This window comes from Lepisosteus platostomus, chromosome 2, assembly GCF_059453375.1.
Source record: "Lepisosteus platostomus isolate fLepPlt1 chromosome 2, fLepPlt1.hap1, whole genome shotgun sequence".
Taxonomy (NCBI): Eukaryota; Metazoa; Chordata; class Actinopteri; order Semionotiformes; family Lepisosteidae; genus Lepisosteus; species Lepisosteus platostomus.
The window spans coordinates 76,961,383-76,987,514 of record NC_142612.1 but is presented as its reverse complement, the minus strand read 5'-3'; the positions used below and the strand labels follow the sequence as shown (position 1 = coordinate 76,987,514).

The window sequence follows — 26,132 nt, the reverse complement described above, 5'->3', positions numbered from 1 at the left end:
GATTAAACTTTTCACATTTTTACAGAATTCATATGGATACAGCAACACAAATGCACCTTTGAGAATTTCAAGGAAATAAATGCTTCTGGATGCCTAAATAATTAAATCATTTAGCATTTTCCTTTGAAAACACAAAAACATGCTGATGATATAAATTTCTGGTGGATGATGACCTCTTCTTTAACCGCTGTATTGCAGTAAACGTACTTACTACACTCATAGTATTTACATCAATGAGAGTTAAAAAAGTCTCAACATTTCAAGATTATTAATCATTATTCAGAAAACGTATATGGATGGGACACTTTCTACATGTTTTTAAAGTTCATTTACATTCTTAAAGTGATTTTGCAATCATTTTTCCCATTAAGTGTTTCTTTGTATTCATTTCAGGTTTTAAAATAATTATATAGCATTTGGGGGCAAATATACAGAAAAGTAAGCCAAAACTAGAAGCCAAAATTGCAAATATTTCTACAGCTACTGTATACTTCCCAGGTGAACTAATATAAGCTGGAATAAAGGTGATCCAGACTGCACAGAATATGAGCATGCTGAATGTAATGAATTTGGCTTCATTGAAGTTATCAGGCAGCTTCCGAGCCAGGAAAGCGAGTACAAAGCACATAGCAGAAAGTAATGCTATATACCCTAACACAGCCCAGAATGCACCTGTAGATCCCAGGTCACACTCCAGAATGATTCTGTCTGCATAGGATTTCATGTTCTTGTTTGGAAAAGGAGGTGATGTTGTCAACCAAAGAACACAAATTAAGACCTGCACAAGTGTGAAACCAAGAACACTTAACCGCTGCTGTGTGGGGCCAAACCATTTCATAATGTTGTTGCCTGGCAGTGTAGCCCTAAAGGCCATTAACACCACTATTGTTTTCCCCAGAACACAAGAGATGCACAGGACGAATGTGATCCCAAATGCTGTGTGGCGCAACATACAGGACCAGTCAGAGGGCTGGCCAATGAAAGTAAGTGAACAGAGGAAACACAGAGTCAATGAAAAGAGCAGAAGGAAACTCAGTTCAGAGTTATTGGCTTTGACAATAGGAGTGTCCTTGTTTTTGAAAAAGATCAAAGCTATACCTATAGTTAAACAAGCTCCAATTACTGAAAATATAATGAGCAGAATCACCATGATTTCTCCAAAAGACAAGAATTCAATTATTTTTAACACACATTCATCTCTTTTCTCATTTGACCAATATTCCAGAGGACACTGAACGCAATCATTAGAATCTGCGGAAAAAAACATATTTTAGAGGAATACAGATCACTGTTATACAGAATTGTATTTTATTTTATACAATACTTTCTTTTTATAATGTAAAATTAAAAAAAATTAAATATGAAGTCCACATGATGAAATATTAATTTTTGTGTGTTTGTATGATACTTTATGAGTCACTGAAGAAAAGATCATGTAGAGCAGGTAATGTGGGGTTGTAACCTTTACGCATTTACCTGTAGTGTTGCTGATCTCTCCTCCAGCACACTGAACGCAATCATAGCAACACACAGGCCTTCCTCTCTGAACTGCCTTTCGAGTGCCTGGGAGACAGCTCTCACTGCACACTGACTCAGGCTTCTGCAGAACAAGGACAAAACATTTATTAGTGGAGGAACAATTAAAGTTTTGCAGTGTTATGCTTACATAACATAGAATATTTTCTGTGAAATACTTTCCAGGAAATTTGCTTCTGCAAATAAAACATTTATATTATTTCACATGAAAGACTAGGGAGTGAATTACATTCTATTTACTGTATATTATAGTGATTTTTAAGAGGTAAAAAATAATAATACAAGGAGGTTAATAATAAACAGATTTACAGTAAGACAGCATTTATTAAAAAAATATCAAAACCTTATTATACAGCAAGATTAACTCTTAACAGTTTTTATTGTTTAGTATGCTTTAGTGAAAACATCATATTTTCAAAAGTGAGAATGCTGAAAAGTTGTCTGAAGAAAATGTTTTTTAATTTGAAAAATCACTCTTTTATCTTTATGTAGGTTTTATTCCAAAGACTAAAGTATTTTACAGATATTTTAGAGTATTTTACAGATATTTTTGTAGAATAGACCATATCTGTCTAAGAAAAAATGCTTTGGTGGACAGTGCACAGAGAGTTGACATGCAATCTCTAATTTATGACAAAAATAGTTTTCTTCACTGCTGACCTCATACTGACCACCTGTCCAAACAATGTTGACTTGACTCATGACAAACTGATGACCTGCTGGCTTCGAAGCATCATAATGACCAACTGTCATAAACCGTATAGCACTTTTATGATCAAGTTGCCAGTTTACTAATTCATATCTTGCAGTTGAATCCCCATTTTTGTCAAAGAAGACTGTCTCTCCTTGTTTGGTTGTGAAACTGACATTGTTGAGATGCTCAAGCACCTGTGCAAATGAAAATATTGATATCATGACATTCTTTTTTACCTCGGTAATAAGTATATTTTGATATTTTCAATGATATGAATATTACATTACCTGCCATGGTTCAGCATTGCTTGTTTTTTTGCATGTATAATTGGCAGAAGGACCTTGATCTTTCTTGCATTGAAGCAAGTTATGTACAGCATGTGCAACAGCATATACTGCTTTATACACATTATTAGATATTCTTAGTTCAGATTCATCTGCATATCCATTCTTTAGTTCTTGTAGGTCTTCCAACCCTGTGCAAGCTTTTTTCTCTTTGTCTCTATTTGAGAACGAACAGTTAAATGAAGTTTCCCAAAACTCATTTAAGAGGGAGCTGGCTGGGGTCTGAGGTGGGTGGACACTCATTAAAAACTCTCTTAATCCATCTATTTCACTTTTAACAACAGTAAATCCAATGGATCCACTTAGAACCTTATAGCCTTCTGCTGTGGCAACATCACTGGCTGTAATCCAGCCTTCACTGCCAACCCATTGGAGACCAGTTACATTCTGAAATGATAATTCTTTTATTAAAGCATTTATGTCTCCTTCCTCAAGAAATGCTACGATAACCTTTGAAGTGCTCTTTTTGATAACTTCTATGTTCTTAAGAATTTTTTGTCTGGAATGAGACTGATGAACCACCTCTGAATATTCAATACAGATCCCCTCTTTTTCTGCAGCTTCCACAAAAGTAGCCATTCCATTGTGGCCATAATCATTGTCACTTCTAATAGTCCCAACCCAGGTCCATCCAAAATGCTTCACAAGCTGAGCCAGGGCTCTGCTCTGATAATAGTCACTGGGGATGGTCCTGAAGAATGTTGGATATCTTCTTCTATTGCTCAGACATGCGCAGGTAGCGAAGTGACTGATCTGTACATGACATAAAGCAATGTTGTTTTAATATGGACTGTATTACTTGTCTAGGTTTCTTTGTTGTTACGCTTGGTTTCAGCAATTTCCTAATGAAATTGATGACATATACAGTAGGGCATATCTAAGATGCAGTAAAACTGTAAATTTAAATTTCAGCAATATTCAGTTATTATTTCCTTGTTTACAGAACTGTGACTGTTCATTAAAATTATATTAAGAGCTTTATTTTAAGTAAATGTGAAACGTTAGATTTTCTTACCACAGGGATTCGAAAAGGTCCAAGTGTTGCTGACATTGCAATTGTGGGTGATGATGCAGATGCTCCTATTACCACTTGAACTGCAGCTGGTCTGGAGCAGGAGGTGTCAGATAGAGTTTCTTCATTTCCATTCATCAAAGCCATGACTGCTCTTAAAGTCAATGATATTGAACCACATGTACCATATATTTTATAACCCAGATGTAGGCCAGGAAGAAGATCTGTCCTGTTGTTAATTTCTTCAATAGCAAAGATCATTGTTTGCATGGACTGGAATTCTCCAATGAGTAAGCTAGGAAAAAAAAACAAACGTTTTCATTTTTTCTAATTGAATAAATAATCAATTAAAGTAATAAAATTAAAAAAGTGATATTGAGCAGAAGGCGTATGTGTTATGAATCTGATTTTTTGCTTCCTAGAAAACATTAACTAACCTTTTGCATTTAGGAGGATCAGGTCTGGTTTTGAAAAGATGCTTCTTTTCTTCAGTGTTGCTGTGGATTTGAAACACTCCTCCGACCATGATGTCTCCATCTCTAGATAATTGTGGAAAAGCCATTGCTCCTTGAAGCCTACAAACAGGCTGTTCTGTTAATGTTGAATCTGTAACAACTATTATCAATATTACTACAGTCAGTGACATCCTGAAGCACATGATGAGGTGTCTCTCTTAACAAAGACAACATGTCATAATTTTTTGTTTATATTGTGCAGGGGTGTCTCCAGGGTAGTTTAATGAACTTGAAATCAAGTGGAGCGATAGTTAAGGCTGGGAAGTCACTTTGTTTTTTTTTCCTTCAGCACATACATGCCCATGAAGTGCATGAAGTGAATTTCAGACTGTGTTAAGTGGGAATTCCCAAAGGTTTCATATTTTAAACAAGATATTTTAAGTAATTATGGTGTTGCACTTCATCTGTCTTATTATATTAATTGCAGTGGAATTAAAAATCAGGAACATAATAAAAATAATTAATTTTAGAATTTGGCTATAATAAAATCTAGCAAACATATTTCATGTAAAGATGAAAATAAAAATACTACAATACATGGGACATTCTATTTCAAATAGTCAAATAATTTCTGTTGTTCCAATAATTTGTGTTTTGATAATCCTTCATTAGCTGGATTAAAACACATTGGAAAATGTTGTGTTTTTAGTGAAACTAAGACATCCACCAACCATACTAATTTGGTTATGACTAAAATTGCACTATTATAAAAAAGATATGTGCAATATGACGTGTTGTGTTTTAAAGCGTTTATTGTGTCCTGATGAACATGTACTGTACATTGAAAATTATTTGTAAATTAATCTGAAAATATCTAATCAATTTTGTGTTTTCAAGAAAATTGTAAGGATTTGAGTTCCACAGAAATATATTAATTATAATTGTAATTATAATATTTCCTGCTACATTTAATACTAATTTCTTACACTTACTGTGTACAGCACATTTCTGGTCACTCCACACAAAGCGCTTTACAGGTAATGGGGACTCCCCTCCACCACCACCAATGTGTGGCATCCACCTGGATGATGATTTATATTGCTTTGCTCATTATCCTATTTTAAGGTAAAAAGGCTATCTCACCAACTGCATTAATGTATAAGTAATGTCAAATTATATTATCCTATATTTTCTAATTATTTCTGTTACCTGTATCCTGTCTAGAAGCCTGAGTCAGTGTGCAGTGAGAGCTGTCTCCCAGGCACTCGAAAGGCAGTTCAGAGAGGAAGGCCTGTGTGTTGCTATGACTGCATACAATGTGCTGAAGGAGAGATCAGCAACACCACATGTATTTTATACTCCATGAAAAGGTTGTTCACCTTTGTCAAGTCAAATTCTAATACCACGTTTCTGCTCCCCTATATATAAACACTCCCTGGCAGCAGATAAGTCTGCACTCATCTTTTTTAGCTCTCCTTCCTCCACCACAACTTCACCATTTCAGCTGCCTCCCTGGTTCATAAGTGAGGTTGGTTGACAGAGCTGATCTCTGGCTAGTGCTGTCATTTTCTCAATCAGAGGTGTTAAAGGGGAACTTTCATATTTCGGGGTTAGAAAGAATCAGCATTGATGAGTGCATTTCAAATGCAATAAAAGTAAAATGTACACGGTAACTTGTAAAACCTCCAGTTTACACCACAAAATAGATTAAAACTTCAGGTATGTGCAGCACCATGTTCTGTGATAGAGAACAAGGCAACAAAATGTCCAGTAATGTGTAAGGTCCTAAGATACTGTAAACAAGCAGGCTTGTAAATACTCTTTTAATCCAGTAGAAATACAATAGAAATACGTATTACTTTTGATTTCAAGATGGTTTTGGCGCCAATTACTACTTACTTGTGAACTCAGCATGGAAGATTTCTGTGGTGAAATGTTTGCTGTGTAACCTGTATTCATTCGCTTGTACATCACATTGCATTAGCCAGGGAGGAGACTAGTGAGCAGGAAGGGCTTCATCACGTCACAATTCATGGAAACTCATATGTATGGTACAGTCAAAAAGTTAATGATTTTGTGCCTAATTTGAAATTTGTATTTTTTTTCTATAACATCTGTAACTGAGATTTAATAACTGATCTGAGAAAATAGGACTGCAGTTCCCATTTAATGCCAAAGTATTAATTATGCTACATACCTTTCATATTTGACATTTTGTTTCGTTATTAGATTTTAATGGAAATACTGAAATGTTTTTACTATGCCAAAAAATCAATACTTTTGCACAGAAGTGCACTTTTTTAGCATTTTTTTTCTCTGAAACTGCAGTATGGATACATGCAACAGAATTTGCAATAATATTCACCTAAATTCTCAGAGAGAGAGAGTCTTTATTAATCCCAAGGGGCAATTTTTTTTTTCAGTGTACAGATGGGAAAAAAAACATACACGTACACGTATATACAGTACTGTATTTACATAGAAAATCAAGTAAGGATATGTCTACAGGTACAGTATGAATGAGAACTTAAATCTTTTGGTTTTGGAGCTGGGAAATCAGTATCTGTGTTCTGATGGGAGTAATTATAATTCATTAAACAAGGGGTGTGAAGGAACATCACAGATAGATTTTACTTTACGCAAAACACGTGAATGATAATGAAGAGGACTGGAAGATCCACACCAGTGACCTTCTGACATATTTTCACAAGACTGCCCAGTTTGTTCTTGCCTCTCAGATTCAGGTTGTTGACCAGCAGACCAGGGTAAAAGATAAAACAGATTCAAGGAAGGACCCGTAAAACAAGATCAACAACAAATCATGAATCTTTAAATGCTTAAGCTTCCTTAAGAAAAAAAGACGCGGTTCTACTTTTTTGAGGATCATGTCAACATTTCCTTCTAAATTTAACTTGGACTCCAATATGAGTATTGTTCTACTGGCTCCACTAAATCTCCCCAAATGTAGGCTAGCGTGGGTTTTTTTCCTGGTCTTTGGTCTTGGACTCATTTATCTTGAGGACGTTTTGTACACACCAGGTGGCAAACTCATCAACAATGGGTCTGATATTCCTTTTTATTTAAAACAGGACAGTGGGCGGCCACATTGAATGATCTCACTGCTGTGCAGCTTTCGTCTTTGAAACTAACTAACAAGTTAATCAAACTAAATTCTGAAGTAAGTCTGTGAATGGTACTTACTACAGTACATTTGCTAAATAAAAAACTATTGCTTCCAGTCAATGACAAATTTCCCACATTTGCAGGTGATCAGTGATTCATGTGATATGGCAGTATTTTATATTGTTTAATTAATATTTAGATCTCTTCTTCCAAAAAGTAATTTAACCACTCAGAACCTTGTGATGGACATATTTATCTGTCCCTCACTCAATGCACAGTACCCCCTTGCTTCAAGAAAACCACCATTGTTCCGATCCCCAAGAAATTAGAATTAGCTGTCTGAATGATTGATTTTCGCCCCGTTGCACTAACACCTATCATCATGAAATCCTTCGAGCGGCTGATCAAAGCACATTTCACCTCTTTACTGCCCCACACCTTGGACCCACTGGAATTTGTATATAGCAAGGCAGATCAACTGAGGATGCCATCGCCACTGCTCTACACACTACCCTTTCACACCTAGATAATAAAGGATACGTACTGTATGTGAGAATGCTGTTTGTTGATTACAGCTCAGCATTCAACACCATCGTACCCTCAAGGCTTAACACCAAGCTGGGGGATCTAGGACTGAGCTCCCCTCTCTGCAATTGTATCCTGGACTTTCTGACTCCCCGATCGCAGGTGGTGAGAGTAGGCACGAGTACTGTACATCCACCCCCCAAGGCTGTGTGCTCAGCCCTCTCCTCTGCTCCTTATTCACTCACAACTGCATCGCCAAACAGATGGCTTAGAGGAATATTTAGTTTTTCCAAAATTGGATTGTTTTTGTTGTTAGTGTTTTATCTCTTTGAACACTACTCCATTTAAACATCTGAAATATGTGCTGCAGAGGAATACGTGAAAGAATGTGGCAAAATAAAGAGCTGTATATACAGTATATATGATATGCATAGATTAACATATTGAAACTTCTTTAAAGTGACTTAATAGTACTGCAAAAGACTGCAGTCTCATATTGTACCTAAATCAAAGATGTGCTGTTTATATTTAAAAAAGAGTTACAGACACTGTTATTGGATTTCTTCAATGTTATGTTCTCCAGGTACACATGACACAAGTAGACCAAACCGTTATTCTTCAACAGACTGAAAAAACATTGTAGGAAGGTTTGTAAAGTCAACAGAAAAAAATGGTTGATTAAATTAAATGTTTTTTTTTTACATTTTAGTTTTAATTACATAAAAGAGGTTTTTATTTGCCCACAACATCTGGAATGTCCAGTATACTAAAACATAAATCCCAAGATATGTAATCACAGCTGAAGTAATTGGTGAAGATGTGACATGAAATCCAGATTTATTAACAGGATGTATAAAATGAAGATCCAGAACCCATATCTGAACAAAAGCAATAGACCGTAGAGTCTCATGGGGAGCTGGGGTGAACAGCAGACCTGTGGAATGTCTGTAAAGAGCACAGGCAGCACACGGTTAATCTCCACTGATAGACAGACTGAAGCACGGGGCTGAGTAAGTCAAGACACACACACAACTGCTTTATACAGCTCTGAATATAACAGTAGAGTAACAGCAAGTTCTGAGATATATTGAGTGAAAATTGCTATGCATGAAATAAAAAATATTTTCAATGGATCATGGAAAACTACAAGCAGTTTTTATAGTTATACTTACAATGATACGGTACAATACATTAACAGAAATTATTCCCATGTCGTTAATGTCTTTGGAACTAAAATAAAGTCACTACTAGTATTGATTATATACTGTACGTACTGTAGCTGTTACTACAGTAAATGTCATTGAAAATAATTCAAAAAGTGGCATAGAAGTTTTAAATTTTAACTTTCGTTTTGGAAAAATCCTGAAATCCTTAAAGCTGATTAAGCCAGTTTACACAAGCGAATTCATGGATGAGGCAGGAATCTTGTAAAATAGTAACCCAGCAAAAAAATAAAATAGTGCATAAAATTGGATATATTTAGAATGGATTATATTCAAATACTGCATGATCTCATATATGCATTGCTTCCACGATCTTTCTTACCTTTGATGAAACATGATTACTCTGCAGTTTATTAAACCAAATATTTGTAAATCAAAATAGAAGACAAAATGCAAGACAATTTTACTCAACATTGTATCTTCTATTGTAGACTACTGTATCTGTTAAAAATAAATTACATATATGTCAAAATGAAATTCAGAAATAGAAGGTCTAATTAAATGTTACCGAGAAACAAAAGTATACAGTACATAAATAAAAACCTATACAAAACATATTATTGCTATAAGAACAATATGTAACAGTGCAAGAGTTGATCTGCTTATTTCAAGTACTCAGATCAGACTGAAGGTCACATTAAAATGTTGCAAAAAATAGGTTATCATATTATTTAGGAGGCATTCAGAAAAAAAAAGTTTTAGATTTTCATGGGAAAAAGCTTTAAAATAACTAAAGAATAGATTCTCTAGTATTTTCCTTTAACAGGTGGACACAATTTGATGTACAGTAAAAGGCTGATGTAAACCCTTTCTTACTTGCTATTGTATTGCAAAAACACTGTATATAATCATGACTCTAAGGAAATATTGTTGAAGACTCAGCATTTCCATATTAATACTCATTATTAAGAAACACGAATGGGATATATTTTGTTTGCTCTGTGTTCAAATTATCTTCTCTTAATGTTATTTTGTGGGCGTTTTGCCCATTAGGTGCTTCCTTGTATTCAATTCAGGCTTTAGAAGAATTACGTAGCATTTAGGTGCAAATATGCAAAAAAGTAAACCAAAACCAGAAGCCAAAATGGCAAATATTTCCACAGCTACTGTGAACTTCCCAGGGGAGCTGATATAAGCTGGGATAAAGGTGATCCAGACAGCACAGAATATGAGCATGCTAAATGTAATGAATTTGGCTTCATTGAAGTTATCAGGCAGCTTCCGAGCCAGGAAAGCGAGCACAAAGCACATGGCAGAGAGGAATCCTATATACCCTAACACAGCCCAGAATGCACCTGTAGATCCCAGGTCACACTCCAGAATGATTCTCTCTGCATAATATTTCATGTTCTTGTATGGAAAAGGAGGTGACATTGTCAACCAAAGAACACAAATCAAGACCTGTATGAGTGTGAAAACAAGAACACTTAACCGCTGCTGTGTTGGGCCAAACCATTTCATAATGTTATTGCCTGGCAGTGTAGCCCTAAAGGCCATTAACACCACTATTGTTTTCCCCAGAACACAAGAGATGCACAGGACAAATGTGATCCCAAATGCTGTGTGACGCAACATACAGGACCAGTCAGAGGGCTGGCCAATGAAAGTAAGTGAACAGAGGAAACACAGTGTCAATGAAAAGAGCAGAAGGAAACTCATTTCAGAGTTATTGGCTTTAACAATAGGAGTGTCCTTGTTTCTGAAGAAGATAAAAGCTACACCTATAGTTAAACATGCTCCAAACATTGAAAATATCATGAGCAGTATCCCCATGATTTCTCCAAAGGACAGGAATTCCACTATTTTTAACACACATTCATCTTTTTTCTCATTTGACCAATAATCCAATGGACACTGGACACAATCATTAGAATCTGTAAAGAAAAACATTTTTAGAGATATACAGATCAGTGTTATAGCTGAAAATGTTTTGTTGTTACAGATAAATATTTGAATATTTATTTTGTCATATTTATGTGTATATTTTGTTCATTATTCTTGATGTCAGAATACTTTTATTAATAATTTATTATGTGATTTTGTGATTCATTGTGAAAATGGTATGCTTTTCTCTGTATGGTATTGTATATGAGTCACTGAAGATAAGAAGAAGTAGAGTAAGGAATTTGCAATATCAATTTGAATGCACTAACATTTACCTGTAGTGTTGCTGATCTCTCCTCCAGCACACTGAATGCAATCATAGCAACACACAGGCCTTCCTCTCTGAACTGCCTTTCGAGTGCCTGGGAGACAGCTCTCACTGCACACTGACTTGGGCTTCTGCAAAAAAAGCATTTACAATCTTTCACTTAAAAGACTAGGAAATGAACTTCATCATATTAAGTGTGCTGAAAAGACAAACGATGAATATTAATACTTTTTTATTCTGAAATGGTGTGATCTTGGAAATGAAAATGTTGAATTTATACTGTATATGAAATGAATGTTTTTAAAGCCACCTAATCATTCGGTTTTCCACAGATTTATATACATTTTATTGTAAATACAGAACCAGGACTATTTAATTGTAGAATTCGTTAGTGGAAGATATCTGCTTTTTTATTCCAACAAAAATTGATAATTTTTACATCACTCTTAATTATCTAAGATACATTGCAGAGCAGGGGTCCTTTTTGTTAATCTGCAGTCACTAAAAAGCATAAACAGAAACATAAGACTGCTATAACATCCGACATCCCATCTCTAAATTATTATTATTTTAAGAAAACATGTTTTCCTCTCTGAAGTTCCTTTCCCACGCATGGAGGACAGCTCTCACGCCACGCCACGCCACGCTACAGATCAGCAGTGAATAGTCTCCTATCAGACTTTTATCAAAAACTTTTTGTTGTTCACTGCTTACCTCTTGCTGACCACCTGTCCAAATAATATTGAGTTTATTTATGGCAAACTGATGACCTGCTGGCTTCGAAGCATCATAATAACCAACTGTCATAAACCGTATAGCACTTTTATTATCAAGTTGCCAATTTACTAATTCATATCTTGCAGTTGAATCCCCATTTTTGTCAAAGAAGACTGTCTCTCCTTGTTTGGTTGTGAAACTGACATTGTTGAGATGCTCAAGCACCTGTGCAAATGAAAATATTGATATCATGACATTCTTTTTTACCTCGGTAAGAAGTATACTTTGATATTTTCAATGATATGAATATTACATTACCTGCCATGGTTCAGCATTGCTTGTTTTTTTGCATGTATAATTGGCAGAAGGACCTTGATCTTTCTTGCATTGAAGCAAGTTATGTACAGCATGTGCAACAGCATATACTGCTTTATACACATTATTAGATATTCTTAGTTCAGATTCATCTGCATATCCATTCTTTAGTTCTTGTAGGTCTTCCAACCCTGTGCAAGCTTTTTTCTCTTTGTCTCTATTTGAGAGCGAACAGTTAAATGAAGTTTCCCAAAACTCATTTAAGAGGGAGCTGCCTGGGCCCTGAGATGGGTGGACACTCATTAAAAACTCTCTTAATCCATCTATTTCAGTTTTAACAACAGTAAATCCAATGGATCCACTTAGAACCTTATAGCCTTCTGCTGTGGCAACATCACTGGCTGTAATCCAGCCTTCACTGCCAACCCATTGGAGACCAGTTACATTCTGAAATGATAATTCTTTTATTAAAGCGTTTATGTCTCCTTCCTCAAGAAATGCTACGATAACCTTTGAAGTGCTCTTTTTGATAACTTCTATGTTCTTGAGAATTTTCTGTCTGGAATGAGACTGATGAACCACCTCTGAATATTCAATACAGATTCCTTCCTTCTCTGCAGCTTCCACAAAAGTAGCCATCCCATTGTGGCCATAATCATTGTCAACTCTTATGGTCCCAATCCAGGTCCATCCAAAGTGCTTCACAAGCTGAGCCAGGGCTCTGCTCTGATAATAGTCACTGGGGATGGTTCTGAAGAATGATGGAAATCTTCTTCGATTGCTGAGACATGCACAGGATGCAAAGTGACTGACCTATAAAGAACAGAAAACAACATTGTTAAATATTTTGTTAAATATTGAGAAGGTCTCTTATTTGTTGCTTTGTAATTGTAGCAGGTTCTGCAGGCAATTAGTGACATTCATAAAATGAAGTTAAACAATATCCTCTACATTTAATTTCTCTAATAACACATTAGTCTTGCATGCTGAATCACCATATTTATCTAAGATTTCTGCCTGTATTTTAATAATTCCATTATGAGATATTAAACCTCAAATATGTAATTTCAAAGTTTAAGAATTTTCTCACCACAGGGATTCGAAAAGGCCCAATTGCAGCTGACATTGCAATGGTGGGTGATGATGCAGATTCTCCTATTATAGCTTGAACTGCAGCTGGTCTGGAGCAGGAGGTGTCAGAGAGAGTTTCCTCATTTCCATTCATTAAACTCATAGTTGCTCTTAAAGTCAAAGGTACTGATCCACATGTGTCATAGATCTTATATCCCAAAGATACTCCAGGAAGAAGATCACTCCTGTTATTTATTTCTTCAATGGCAAAGATCATTGTCTGTATGGACTGGAATTCTCCAATGAGTAAGCTAAGGAAATCAAATAAAGTTTTCAATTCTGTTAAAACAAATATACAGAAAAAGGAGCAATGAATGTTTATAAATTCATCCATACATTTTCTAACTGATTTATCCAACATAGTATCGAAGCGGTGCCAGATCCCATCTTGGCAAGCAACAGGTACAAAGCAGGATACACCACACTCAGGAGCAGATGTCACTCCATCACAGGTTTATACATTCATACATTCTTATTTTTATACCAAGAATCTATGTATTTTTTTGTCTTTAGAAAACCTTCACATACCTTTTGCAGTTAGGGGGATCTGGTTTGGTTTTAAATAGGTGCACTTTTTCTTCAGTATTGCTGTGGATTTGAAACACTCCCCCAATCATCACATCTCCATCTTTAAATAAATGTGGAAAAGCTGCCGATCCTTGAGTCCTGCAAACCGGCTGTTCTCCTGAGGTGAAAACCACAACAACGATCATCATTGTTGCTGTTGTCAGTAACATCCTAGAGTGCATGAGAACACCTCTTTTGAAACAGTCAACATGTCATAATTAATGTCTTTATATTGTGCAGAGGTGTCTCTGATGTAGTTAAATCAACTTGAAATGAAGTTCAGAATGCGTTAAATAGGAATCCCCAAAGGTGTGAAAAGGGAAGTTTACATGTGTGCTCCAAACGTTCCAGAGATTCAGCTTGCGTAAATCAAGAAAGGAATGACACCTCTGGGGATTAATACCAAGGAAGCTGCTAACTCAGTGGCATATTTATGATGGAGAAAGGCTGGAGTTTACATTCACATTTGCCATGTATATGGATTTTTATGCTGTCTTTAAAAGTAAATGCTTAAAAGAATGGTTTATATACACAAAGAACATTAATACCAGATATTTACATTGTGAAATCCATTCTATTCCTGAGAGATACTTTTTTCAATTAAATGTTAAAAGTATTAAGTAGACAGTATTAAGCTGTTTAAATATGGATTGTTATTTCTATGTGTCTTCTTGTTTCATACATTTACTAATCACACCCATTTTACTTGTCACATCCCAAGATGGTACTGAAGGCCTAGAAAACAGCCAGACTGTTGAGACTACAATGGCTAGCCAAAACTGCTGCCAAGTATAATCTGAGTATAAAGGCAGTCTTCCCATCATGCAACAGGACTTTCAGGAATTCGAGCCATGGAGATTGGACAAAGATCAGGTTCTTGATCCCGCTCATACAGCAGAGTTCTGCAGAGTGTAGACTACTGTCTGGATCAGGCCCAAGCATATCGCCATTCTCTGTTCAAGGACAAGACCAGGAGGTCGGTTTTCCCAATCAGGGGTGCCAATAAAACCATCTCTACCTGCATCAAGATGTCAGGATAAACAGGCAACTGTCACAGCCCCTTCCACAGGACTTTCACAGGTAGAAGGCACTCCACATGGAGAGATATTGGTGAGACTGGACATAAAGAAGCAAACATGTAATGTTGTCTATGGCAAGCCTCAGCCCAAGGCAGTTGAATAGTAACAGCCACATGATTACCTTAGAAGGCAGTGGCCAATGAAGCAGTGCCACAGAGGAAGTGTGCGATGTTTGCATGAGTCACGGAAGCAGACAGCTTGGCTTCATCCACATAAAAGTGTGGAAAAGGGGACGGAGCCAAAGTGCCATTGACAGTCTTAGATGTAAGGAGCTCCTCCAAGATTCAGCACTGCTGATCCAGAGCCTCCCCCAGCTGTCCACCTGCTGAACAAGGGCATGAGGCAGGAAGTGTGGGTTTAGAGTGGGTGGGTATGAACTCTCTGTTGAAGTGAACAATATCGGCTATGGTGACATCACTAGAAAGCCAGGTAACTCGGCCGCATTGAACCTTAATGGGCAATAGGGAGGCCTGGCACTTAATACATGAATGGGAAATAGGGGTCCAATAGGCCTCCCTCATGGTGAGGGGTAACATGACCCCCTGGAGAGGTGCAGTGAAGTGTCCCTGCCTAGGAGAGAGAGGAGAGAGCACCATATAGGATTGTCTGAAGGCAGTGGGAGATTAAGCCAGTTTGAGAAAAACAAGGAAAACCCATGAGAAAAACACCTCTATCTGTGAGAAAAAAAATACACACACCAATTTAACTGTTTTTACAGAAAAAGGGACTCCCCTTTCTGGACACTCCACTCAAAGCGCTTTACAGATAATGGGAACTCCCCATCACCATCACCAGTGTGCAGCCCCACCTGGATGATGCAATGGCAGCCATAGTGTGCACAGTACACTCCCCACACATCAGAACATAGTGATGAAGCCAGTTCAGAGATGGGAATTATCAGGAGGCCATGATTGGTGATTGGCCAATGGGAAATTTGGTCTGGACGCAAGGGGTAAAACCCCTACACTTTTTGAGAAACACCCCGAGATTTTTAATGACCACGGAGAGTCAGGACCTTGGTTTTACGTCTCATCCGTAGAACAGCGCCTTTTTACAGTATAGGGTACCTGTCACTATATTTGGGAATTAGGACCCACAGAGACCACAGGGTAAATGTTCACCCCTCTAGCACCTCTTCCAGAAGCAGCCTTAGCTTTCCCAGGAAGTCTTCCATCCAGGTGCTGACCAGGCTCACACAGTTGGCTTCAGTGGGTTGCCAGTTATGAGCTGCAGGGTGATGATGTACAGTACCTGCTGAGAATCCATTCCCACTGTAGCAGTCTGTAGAGGGGTAGAGAAGAAGCCACTCTTCACCCCTCTGGTTTTAGAATTGAAGTCCCTGCAAACCACACAGGAAGAACTGCTGTCCAGTGCTGCCCTGGCATGTCCTCTCCTCAGACCTATCATGTACCTGGTGGAGTTATCACTGGAAGGAAGCATGTGGCCACACAGCACACATGTACTGTATGATAAACTCTGTTGACGGTGAGGCTGGAAATGACAAACCATGTCTCACTGGCTTCTAAACAAAGAGTGACACAGTGAGCTGGATGGATTGGACAGAAAACCTTGGCGAAGGTCAGTGATGTGGAGTTTTCTTCATGTAAAATACACTAAAATGTTTTTTACCTTCTCAGAACATCTTAATTTCATTGGTGGCATGGTGTAAGACATTAGAAGTGAATGCTATCACAATGAGTAAAGTGCCTCACCTTCTGAATGAAAGAATATATACTGTACACACTCAGCTATTTACAGATCAACATGGCTAAAAAATATTAAAGTGAATTTTACTCCATGAATACTCAAGAAGTAATTCATTTAAAAGAGAATTGTTTGAATCTATTATTTGTAAGTAATAAAGAGATGCACCATAAATGAAATGAATGACTGACATTAATTTACCATAAATATAACAATCTGGTTTAAAAAAAATTAATTAACACGTCACTGTATTTCATATGAAAAAAATATCAAATTAAATTTGCTAAGAAAATATTCTTTGTATGTTAGAGACACACAAACGATTAAACTGTATTATTAAATGTACTCTACAAAATATAGAAACAGGTGAGAAAGACTTTGCTAAGCTTTGCTAAGTCTATGCTTTCCACAATTTTATAACAATTAAGAATTAGCTTAATTGAGCATACAATCATACAATCCTCACTGAAGAGCTGGAATATTATCCTACATGATGTAGAAGTTGTATTGTTTAGTGTTCATCTCTTTGTTCTACAAAAAAAGAAGATTAATGTATTCTTTTAGTTATTTTAAAATATCGTAAAGCATTGTAGGCATTGTAAAATATGTAGTTAACAGCATGCTTCATTACTGCAGAAATTATTTTTTGTAAATCAGGTAGGTACAGCTGGTAAAAATTAAAACTGATTTGAATTCTGGTAAAATAATTAAAGTATTTCAACATAAGATATATAAAATTAAAATCAGACAAATAATATTAATATCCTATGGAGGCTCATGGGGAGATGAGCACTGTTTAGCACAGAGATGATTTCTACTGAGAGTACAATGAGGTGACAGGAGACAGAATGCTGCACTAGAGGATTTGCTCTTTATTAGTGATGAAGTCATTCAGATAAGGACGTGGCAGCTGGGCACCTGTGCTTCTAAAACATTTTTATTATTGTACAGTAATTCACCAAATATCACTGATTTAAGACATCAGTTCTTTTGGTTTAAAACATTTTATATGAGTTTATTCTTAATAAATTTACCAAACATTTGTCCTCCTGAATTTATTTACAGTATGTGCAGACATTTTCAGTTAATTAATTGTAGTGTTTGAGGATGTACAGTACAAGAATACTATATATATAAAATTGATAAATGCACTAAAAGCTCTTAAAGTGACTTTGTGGGTATTTTACCCATTAGGTGTTTCCTTGTATTCAGTTCAGGCTTAAGCAGAATTATATAGCATTTAGGTGCAAATATACAGAACAGTAAACCAAAACTAGAAGCCAAAATGGCAAATATTTCCACAGCTACTGTAAACTTCCCAGGAGAGCTGATATAAGCTGGAATGAATGTCAGCCAGACAGCACAGAATATGAGCATGCTGAATGTAATGAATTTGGCTTCATTGAAGTTATCAGGCAGCTTCCGAGCCAGGAAAGCGAGTACAAAGCACAAGGCAGAGAGGAATCCTATATACCCTAACACAGCCCAGAATGCACCTGCAGATCCCAGGTCACACTCCAGAATGATTCTGTCTGCATAGTATTTCATGTTCTTGCTAGGAAAAGGAGGTGATATTGTCAACCAAACAACACAAATCAAGACCTGTACAAGTGTGAAAGCAAGAACACTTAATCGCTGCTGTTTGGGCCCAAACCATTTCATGATGTTATTGCCTGGCAGTGTAGCCCTAAAGGCTATTAACACCACTATTGTTTTCCCCAGAACACAAGAGATGCACAGGACAAATGTGATCCCAAATGCTGTGTGGCGCAACATACAGGACCAGTCAGAGGGCTGGCCAATGAAAGTAAGTGAACAGAGGAAACACAGAGTCAATGAAAAGAGCAGAAGGAAACTCAGTTCAGAGTTATTGGCTTTGACGATTGGACTGTCTTTATATTTGAGAAAGATTAAGGCTATGCATATGGTTAAGAAGGCACCAGCCAGAGAAAATATCATGAGCAGTATTCCCATGATTTCTTCAAAAGACAGGAATTCTATTATTTTTATTACACATTCATCTCGTTTCTCATTTGACCAATAATCCAAAGGACATTGGATGCAATCATTAGAATCTGCAAAGAAAAACAGATACAGATATTTAGGGTTGTTCTAGTGGTGTGCTGCAGCAGTGTGCACAGGCTGCAAAAAAAACAAGTAAAGCTTAATTCCACTAAAAAATAGAAAGGGGAAACACAATTTTCAGCTGTAGAGTCTATTCCAGATTTGATTTTTAGGTATGTTCATAAAAATGGTGTAATTTAAAATTGTATTTGTAATTTCGCATTTGCCAATTTTCTTTATATTCTTCCTATACTGTGAAAGAAATCTAAAAATACTTTAAATGCAACTTCCATCTAAGGAAGTATGTATCTGTTTGTTTCGGAATTAATTGGTTGATATCTTTACTACATTTGCATGTGTTGTGTGTACAAGATGTTTGCTGATGATAAGAAGTATAGTAGGGAATGTACTGTACAATTTTTAATGCACTAACATTTACCTGTAGTGTTGCTGATCTCTCCTTCAGCACACTGAATGCAATCATAGCAACACACAGGCCTTCCTCTCTGAACAGCCTTTCGAGTGCCAGGAAGACAGCTCTCACAGCACACTGACTCAGGCTTCTGCAGAACAAGGAGAACACAATTTATAGCGGTGGAACAATAAAGTTTTACAATGTTATGCTTACATAACATAGAATATTTTCCATGAAATACTTAATAATTAAAGTAACAATGAGTAGCACAATAGATAAGGTTAAATACTTATTCTTATAAATTTCTAAAAAGTAAAAAAATCCTTGATCAATCATTCTTTTACAATATTCACGTAGAGTATAATAGATATCAGTTATTTTATGCATTGTTAATGAAACACTTTATTACCATTGAAGTATAAAAGGAAAATTACATGAAAGCAATTTCTTTTGAAAAAGACTTCACTGTTATCCACTGGATTTTATCAGTTTTGAGTACATTTTATTTTAATGATTTAATCTTCTATATGTTTTTTTAAGTTTGCTGGTTACAAAAGGTTTCTTGTTTATTCTCTGTTTAATATGGAATATTAAACAATATTCTAAGACTCACAGAAAAGAATGATAAACTTACTGGTTATATTATGTTACAAATGGGGAGTTACTAAAATGGTGAAAATCAGGAATTGACCGAGCGGTTTAGTCAATAAATATTCAAAACCCCCAACTTGTAAGTGATTTATAGCAATATACCTGAGCAGCTGGTATAATTAGAGGCACATGAATTCTTTGTTTTCTGGCACAGCTTTGTTGAGAGGAGTAACAAACCAGATACTCTTGGTTAACAAATATTTATTACAATGACAAAACACTATACTACTACAAACAACATACAACACACAAGTTACTTTATGTAGAGTATTTGTATGATACGGTGTGATGGCTCTGTGGCTAAGGATCTGCACCTGTAGGTGGAAGGTTGCCCGTTCGTATCCTGCAGTCGGCAGAGGAATCCTATTCTGTTGGGCCCCTGAGCAAGGCCCTTAACCTCAGCTGCTCCAGGGGATCTGTACAATGGCTGACCCTGTGCTCTGACCCCAAGCTTCTCTCTCTATCTGTGTGTCCTCATGAAGAGCAAGTTGGGGTATGTGAAAAGACAAATTCCTAATACAAGAAATGGCCAATAATTTATTGTATATGGCCAATAAAGTGAACGTATCTAAAATCTCAGACACTTCTCAGTCACCTAAAGCTGTAACAGTTATTAGGCTCTGTCTGAAGAGTGAGAAACTTTTCTACAGATACTCTTGTAAGACAAGGGACATACCTGTTACAGCAAAGAGTAATGTTTCTTCTCAGAATACCCTATGCTCACCTCAAGTTGCCCACCTGTCCAAACAATCTTGACTTGATTCATGACAATCTGATGACCTGCTGGCAGTGAAGCATCATAGTAACCGATGCTCAATGGGTTGGTGCTCCCATTAAGAAGCTGCCAGTTTACTAAGTCATATCTTGCTGTTGAATCACCATTGCCATCAAAAAATATATTTTCTCCAGTCTTAGTTGTGAAATTCACTTTTTTCAGTTGCTCAAGTACCTGTGACAATGAAAACATTAATCATGTGTTAAAATTATTTATATTACAAACAGATATATACAGTAAATGCCTTAAAGCATTGTGAAAATAAAGGTTACCTTACCTGCCATGGTTCAATATGAATTGATTTATCACAGCTATAATTGGCAGAAGGACCTTTCTTGCATTGAAGCAAATTATGAAGAGAATATGCAACAGCATACACTGCTTTATACACATTATTGAATATTCTAACCTCAGACGTTTTTGCATATCCATTTTTTAATTCTCCTAAATCTTCCAACAGAGTACACTGTTTTCTGGCATTGTCATCATTTGTCAGAGAACAATTAAATGCAGTCTCCCAAAATTCATTTAAGAGAGCATTTCCCAGGGATTTAGATGGATGCACATTCAATAAAAACTCTCTAAATCCCTCTATTTTGTTTTTAGTGACAGCAAATCCCATAGATCCAGTCAGAATTTTATAACCTTCTGCTGTTGAAACATCACTAGCAGTGATCCAGGCTTCACTGCCAATCCACTGGAGACCAGTTACATTCTGAAGGGATAATTCTTTAATCAAAACAATTACCTCCTTTTGCTCTAAGAAGGCAACAATAACCTTTGAAGTGCTCTTTTTGATCACGTCTATGTTCTTAAGAATTTTTTGCCTGGAATGAGACTGATGAACCACCTCTGAATATTCAATACAGATTCCCTCCTTCTCTGCAGCTTCCACAAAAGTAGCCATTCCATTGTGGCCATAATCATTGTCAACTCTTATGGTCCCAACCCAGGTCCATCCAAAGTGCTTCACAAGCTGAGCCAGGGCTCTGCTCTGATAATAGTCACTGGGGATGGTTCTGAAGAATGAAGGGAATCTTCTTCGATTGCTGAGACATGCACATGTAGCAAAGTGACTGATCTGTAAAGATGAGAAAATATCTAAAAATTCTAGGATTTTAAATAACTTGCTGAATATACAGTAGTTTTGTAGACCAACCATGCTTTGAATGCAGTTCATCACATGAAGAGAAACATTCCCTGTGGTTATGGTACTACATTTTAAAAAATGGTTTTCAGAATGGTTTTAGAATTAAGAATTTCTCACCACAGGGATTCGAAAAAGTCCAACTGCTGCTGAGATTGCAATTGTGGGTGATGATGCAGACTCTCCTATTATAGCTTTAACTGCAGCTGGTCTGGAGCAGGAGCTGTCAGAGAGAGTTTCCTCATTTCCATTCATCAGAGCCATTGCTGCTCTTAAAGCCAAAGTTATGGAGCCATATGTGTCATAAAGCTTATATCCCAAAGACACTCCAGGAAGAAGATCAGTCCTGTTGTTTATTTCTTCAATTGTAAAGATCATCGTCAGTGCCGACTGAAATTCTGCAAAGAATAAGCTAGGAGAAATGCACAAAAATAATAATTCTTTTTTAGTTATTCTAAGTTTAATTTCTGCTAGTTTTGAATGTTTAAGTTAAGCATCTTTAAATTGCGTTGTTTGCAACATAACTTCAAACATACAGTAAAAGGTGATTTGAATTACAACACAAGAATGTATAAAATATACTTATATACTGTACATACCTGTAGATTTTAAAACATATTTATTTAGAAACAACTAACCTTTTCCCTCCAGGGGGCTCTGGTTTGGTTGTAAAGGAGTTTATTTTTTCTTCATAATTGCTGTGGATTTGGAACATCCCGCCGATCAGGATATCTCCATCTCTAGATAAGTCTGGAAAAGCTGCTCTTCCCTGAATCCTGCAAACAGGCTGTTCTGCCAATATCAAAACAGAAACAACCATCATCAACACTGCTGTCTGCAAAAACATCCTGGACTGCATGAGGAAGTCTCGTTCTGATTGGAAACAACCTGACACATGAGGTTGTTTATATGGTGCACAGGAGGACTCAGGGGAGGAAGAGTGGCGTGAAGTTCATACACTGTTAAGCAGAAATTCTCAGAGGTTTGACATTTTAGATTTCGTCCAGGATACCTACAGTAGAACAAAATTAATTTTTAATATACAGTAAGTAAATCAAACTTAAAAGCCGAAATGGCAAATATCTCCACAGCCACTGTGAACTTCCAAGGGTAGCTGATATAAGCTGATAAAGGTGATCGAGATTACACAGAATATGAGCATGCTGAATGTAATGAATTTGAATTAATTCAAGTTATCAGGCAACTTCTGAAATAGGAAGGTGAGCACAAAAAGCATGGCAGAGAGGATTCCTATAATATATACCCTAACACAGCACCTGTAGATCCCAGGTCACACTCCAGAATGATTTTGTCTTTATAAAATGTCATATTTTGGTTTGGAAAGAGAGGGGAAAGAATCATTCAAACACTGCTTATTATAAATCCTGTAGAAATGTAAACGAATGAAACTCCAGAGAGCAGGGGTGCAGTAGAGGGCCCTCACCCTGGCAAGACAAGGTATTGGGTGGGGTCTGTCTGGCTTCAGCCCTCTGACAAAAGTGAGTTGTTAAAGCAAAAGCATTTAACTGCTGCCATGTGGGCCCAAACCATTTCATAATGTTATGAGAAAGAGCAGAAGGAAACTTAAATCAGAGTTACTGGCTTTAAGAATAGGAGTGGCCTTCTATTTAAATATCAAAGCTATACCTACAGTTAAACAAGTTCCAACTAAAGAAAATATATGATTTCTCAGAAAGACCGGACTTAAGATAATTTAAGTACACATTTGCCTCTTTGATCATTTGCCCATTATTTCAAAGAGCACTGGATACATTCATTTGAATCAGTTAACAAGACACAAAATCGTTAGGATATTTTTGTACTGTTTTTTTTTTGTTTTGTTTTTTAATTTGTTTTTCCGGAAAATTTCCGGAAAAAGCAGATTGTGTAGTACTGGGACCATACTACTACAGATTCAACGATTAAATTATGCAATTGAATTGCTTTAAATGCTTGGAATATTTTAGTATTTTATTCTATTTGATGTACTGTAATTGGAACTAAGAACACAAACAGTAAGGAGCTGGGAATTCTCTACCATTTACTGTACCTGTAGTGTTGCTGATCTCTCATTCAGCACATTATATGCAGTCAAAGGAAATTGTCAAAGGACAATTTTGGATATATTAATACTGATTTGTTGCTTTTGAATTTAGTTTAAATAATACTAAGTGAATCAGTTAGTGTAAAACTATTTACTGTACACTGTTTAACATTTTACACTTCTGTAAAACCATTATTAATTTGATAGAAAATGTAATAGCTGTTTTTACTTACTGTACAACAAAAAATAAGTGGACAAATGAACTTTTTCATTTTATTTTTAATAAGATATCATGTGCAGCAGCGCTCTCATTTTTTTGTCTTCTGTTGTGAATAATTTACATCAAATAAATAATTTCAATAACATATAGTCCACTGAAGTAAAATATTAGATATCATCAATACTGAGAGCAGCATTTCGAGGTTCAGGGAATAAAAGGGGCAAGTATCAGATTTGTGTTGTCTGCTTGGTGTTTTAATCCACCAGTTAAAAATTGCAAGAAAAAAGTAAAGTTTTTCTACAATAATCACTACAACATTGCTAACTATTTTTTAGAATGTGTTTATTTTACAGTTTTATTTGTTCTAAGTTCATTTCAAACTATTAGTTACAGATTTATGATTGTTTGATAAGCATGAGGTGTGAATATTTTAACAACCTTATTGGATTTAACTTTAGTTTACTTTAAACAAATGTGTGAGGTTAGTATATGAACCAGGTTTGAGATTTATGTCAACAGATTTTCCTTTTTGCACTCAATCTATTCTCCTTTATTTAACATAGTTACAGTAAACACGCCTGTATTGTTTTTCGGTGCTAACCACATCACTTTAGAATCAGTAAAAGATGTTCTGTACTTTACTTGCATGTGTTGCCACCACTCTTTCAGCAATATGTGAAATACCTTTCCTCATCCATTGCCAAAACAAAATAAAAAGACTTTAAAAAATGACATATTGGAACTCAATCAAAATAGACATTTTAAATGGTATTTGAAAGAATAATCAAATATAATTGTAGAAGATATACTGTATATACTTTAATATTAAAGGTTATTGGCTAATCACTGAAATGCAAACACCATTTACTGCAGAATTCAGCATGGAATGTACATGGTAGTTTGCCAGAATTAAAATTAAAGTGAATATCAGACAAGAACTGGGAGAAGAATTGGACGTGAAATGTAATTTAGGTTAATCAATATTACATAATGTGAAATAAAGATCCAGAACCCGAATCTGAACAAGAGCAATAGACTGTAGAGTCTCATGGGGAGCTGGGGTGAACAGCAGGCCTGCAGAGTGTCTGTAAAGAGCACAGGCAGCACACAGTAAATCTCCACTGACAGACAGACTGAAGCACAGGGCTGCAGGCAGGGTGTGTAAGCAGTGATAGTGAAAATTGGCTCATCGTTTTGTACAATCATTATTATTATTTATAGTATTAGTAGTAATTTTGGTGGTCTAGCTTTATGGGAAATAAATTAAATTGTTTTGTTTGGAATTTAGTATTACCTGTACTTAATATTGACCTGATATAATGATTTATGTGCTAGGTTTGCTCAAACTTAATTCTAGGATTTATAGTAGCACTATATTATGGATTCGTATTTTTTGCAGTTGCCAAAAAACCTTGGAAGTGCTTGGCCTTAGAAAATCTTTCTTCATAATAGAGTATGATTTATTTGTTTTAATGCCTAATTATTGTAAAGTTATGCATTCTGTACTTTATTTATGCAGATTAAAAATTAGAAAATAAATTCTAATTCGCAGCACTGACTTGGAGAGAGGAAGGGAATTTACTGGGCAATTTGAGAGAATTATCTTCCTTAAAACTATAACAGCCAAGATGTGAATCCAAGACATTCCTATTCACAGTCCTTAAGTACTGCTCCACACTCTAATGCTAGCATTCATTCATTAATTTTCAAATCTGTCCAGTCTAATGCATGGTTGCGGTGATCCAGACCCTAGTCTGACAGACAAAGGCCTCAAGGCAAGACACACCCTGGATGGAAAATTCTTCCATGGCCAGTCCTCAGCAGTGCTCACACACATTCACTTGCACTTGCTTTTCAGAGACAAGTTACAGATACCAACTAACCAAGACTGTCCGTCTTTCAACTGTGAGAGAACACTAGAACAGCCAGACAAAACCGCCCAGCAACAGGAAGAATCTCCAAGTTCCACAGAGAATGGGACTTAGGCCAGAATTGAACCTGGACCAAAGAGCGGTTAAACAACAGCACTAAGTACCAGTCCATCCATATGCTAATATATCATTATTAACATATAAATATTATTTGAGAACCTTACAGTTCCTCTTGTTAAGATGTACAGTATAGAAGATGAAATAAAATTTACTTAAAACAGTTCGTATACATTCAAAGATACCTGATTATATGATTATACAGTATAAAGAACATGAACCAGAAATGCTGTGCCTTAACATTGCACTAT

General features: G+C 36.2%; 3 protein-coding genes across 5 annotated transcripts; all 3 read right to left on the bottom strand.

Moving 5' to 3' along the window:
• Positions 1 to 337: 337 nt before the first annotated feature.
• On the bottom strand, positions 338 to 4,112 carry LOC148677210 (extracellular calcium-sensing receptor-like). The gene is made up of 5 exons (XM_088643607.1): positions 4,024 to 4,112; positions 3,590 to 3,881; positions 2,197 to 2,424; positions 1,477 to 1,600; positions 338 to 1,251 (listed from the first exon to the last, which is right to left on the bottom strand). The coding sequence occupies exons 1-5, from the start codon at positions 4,110 to 4,112 to the stop codon at positions 338 to 340; spliced, it is 1,647 nt and encodes a 548-aa protein (XP_088499733.1).
• A 5,766-nt stretch (positions 4,113 to 9,878) lies between these two features.
• Positions 9,879 to 13,940, bottom strand: LOC148677209 (extracellular calcium-sensing receptor-like). 2 transcript variants are annotated; one of them, XM_088643584.1, is made up of 6 exons: positions 13,756 to 13,940; positions 13,187 to 13,478; positions 12,100 to 12,909; positions 11,779 to 12,006; positions 11,072 to 11,195; positions 9,879 to 10,786 (listed from the first exon to the last, which is right to left on the bottom strand). In XM_088643584.1, the coding sequence occupies exons 1-6, from the start codon at positions 13,938 to 13,940 to the stop codon at positions 9,879 to 9,881; spliced, it is 2,547 nt and encodes an 848-aa protein (XP_088499710.1). The 2 variants fall into 2 exon arrangements, with proteins under 2 accessions (XP_088499710.1, XP_088499719.1); XM_088643593.1 differs by lacking the exon at positions 12,100 to 12,909 and having other exon boundaries at positions 13,756 to 13,844.
• Positions 13,941 to 17,444: 3,504 nt separating this feature from the next.
• LOC148677208 (extracellular calcium-sensing receptor-like) lies at positions 17,445 to 22,523 on the bottom strand. 2 transcript variants are annotated; one of them, XM_088643557.1, is made up of 6 exons: positions 22,268 to 22,523; positions 21,750 to 22,041; positions 20,760 to 21,563; positions 20,432 to 20,656; positions 19,081 to 19,204; positions 17,445 to 18,652 (listed from the first exon to the last, which is right to left on the bottom strand). In XM_088643557.1, the coding sequence occupies exons 1-6, from the start codon at positions 22,486 to 22,488 to the stop codon at positions 17,739 to 17,741; spliced, it is 2,580 nt and encodes an 859-aa protein (XP_088499683.1). In that variant the 5' UTR covers positions 22,489 to 22,523; the 3' UTR covers positions 17,445 to 17,738. The 2 variants fall into 2 exon arrangements, with proteins under 2 accessions (XP_088499683.1, XP_088499694.1); XM_088643568.1 differs by lacking the exons at positions 20,760 to 21,563; positions 22,268 to 22,523 and having other exon boundaries at positions 21,750 to 22,034.
• Positions 22,524 to 26,132: the final 3,609 nt, after the last annotated feature.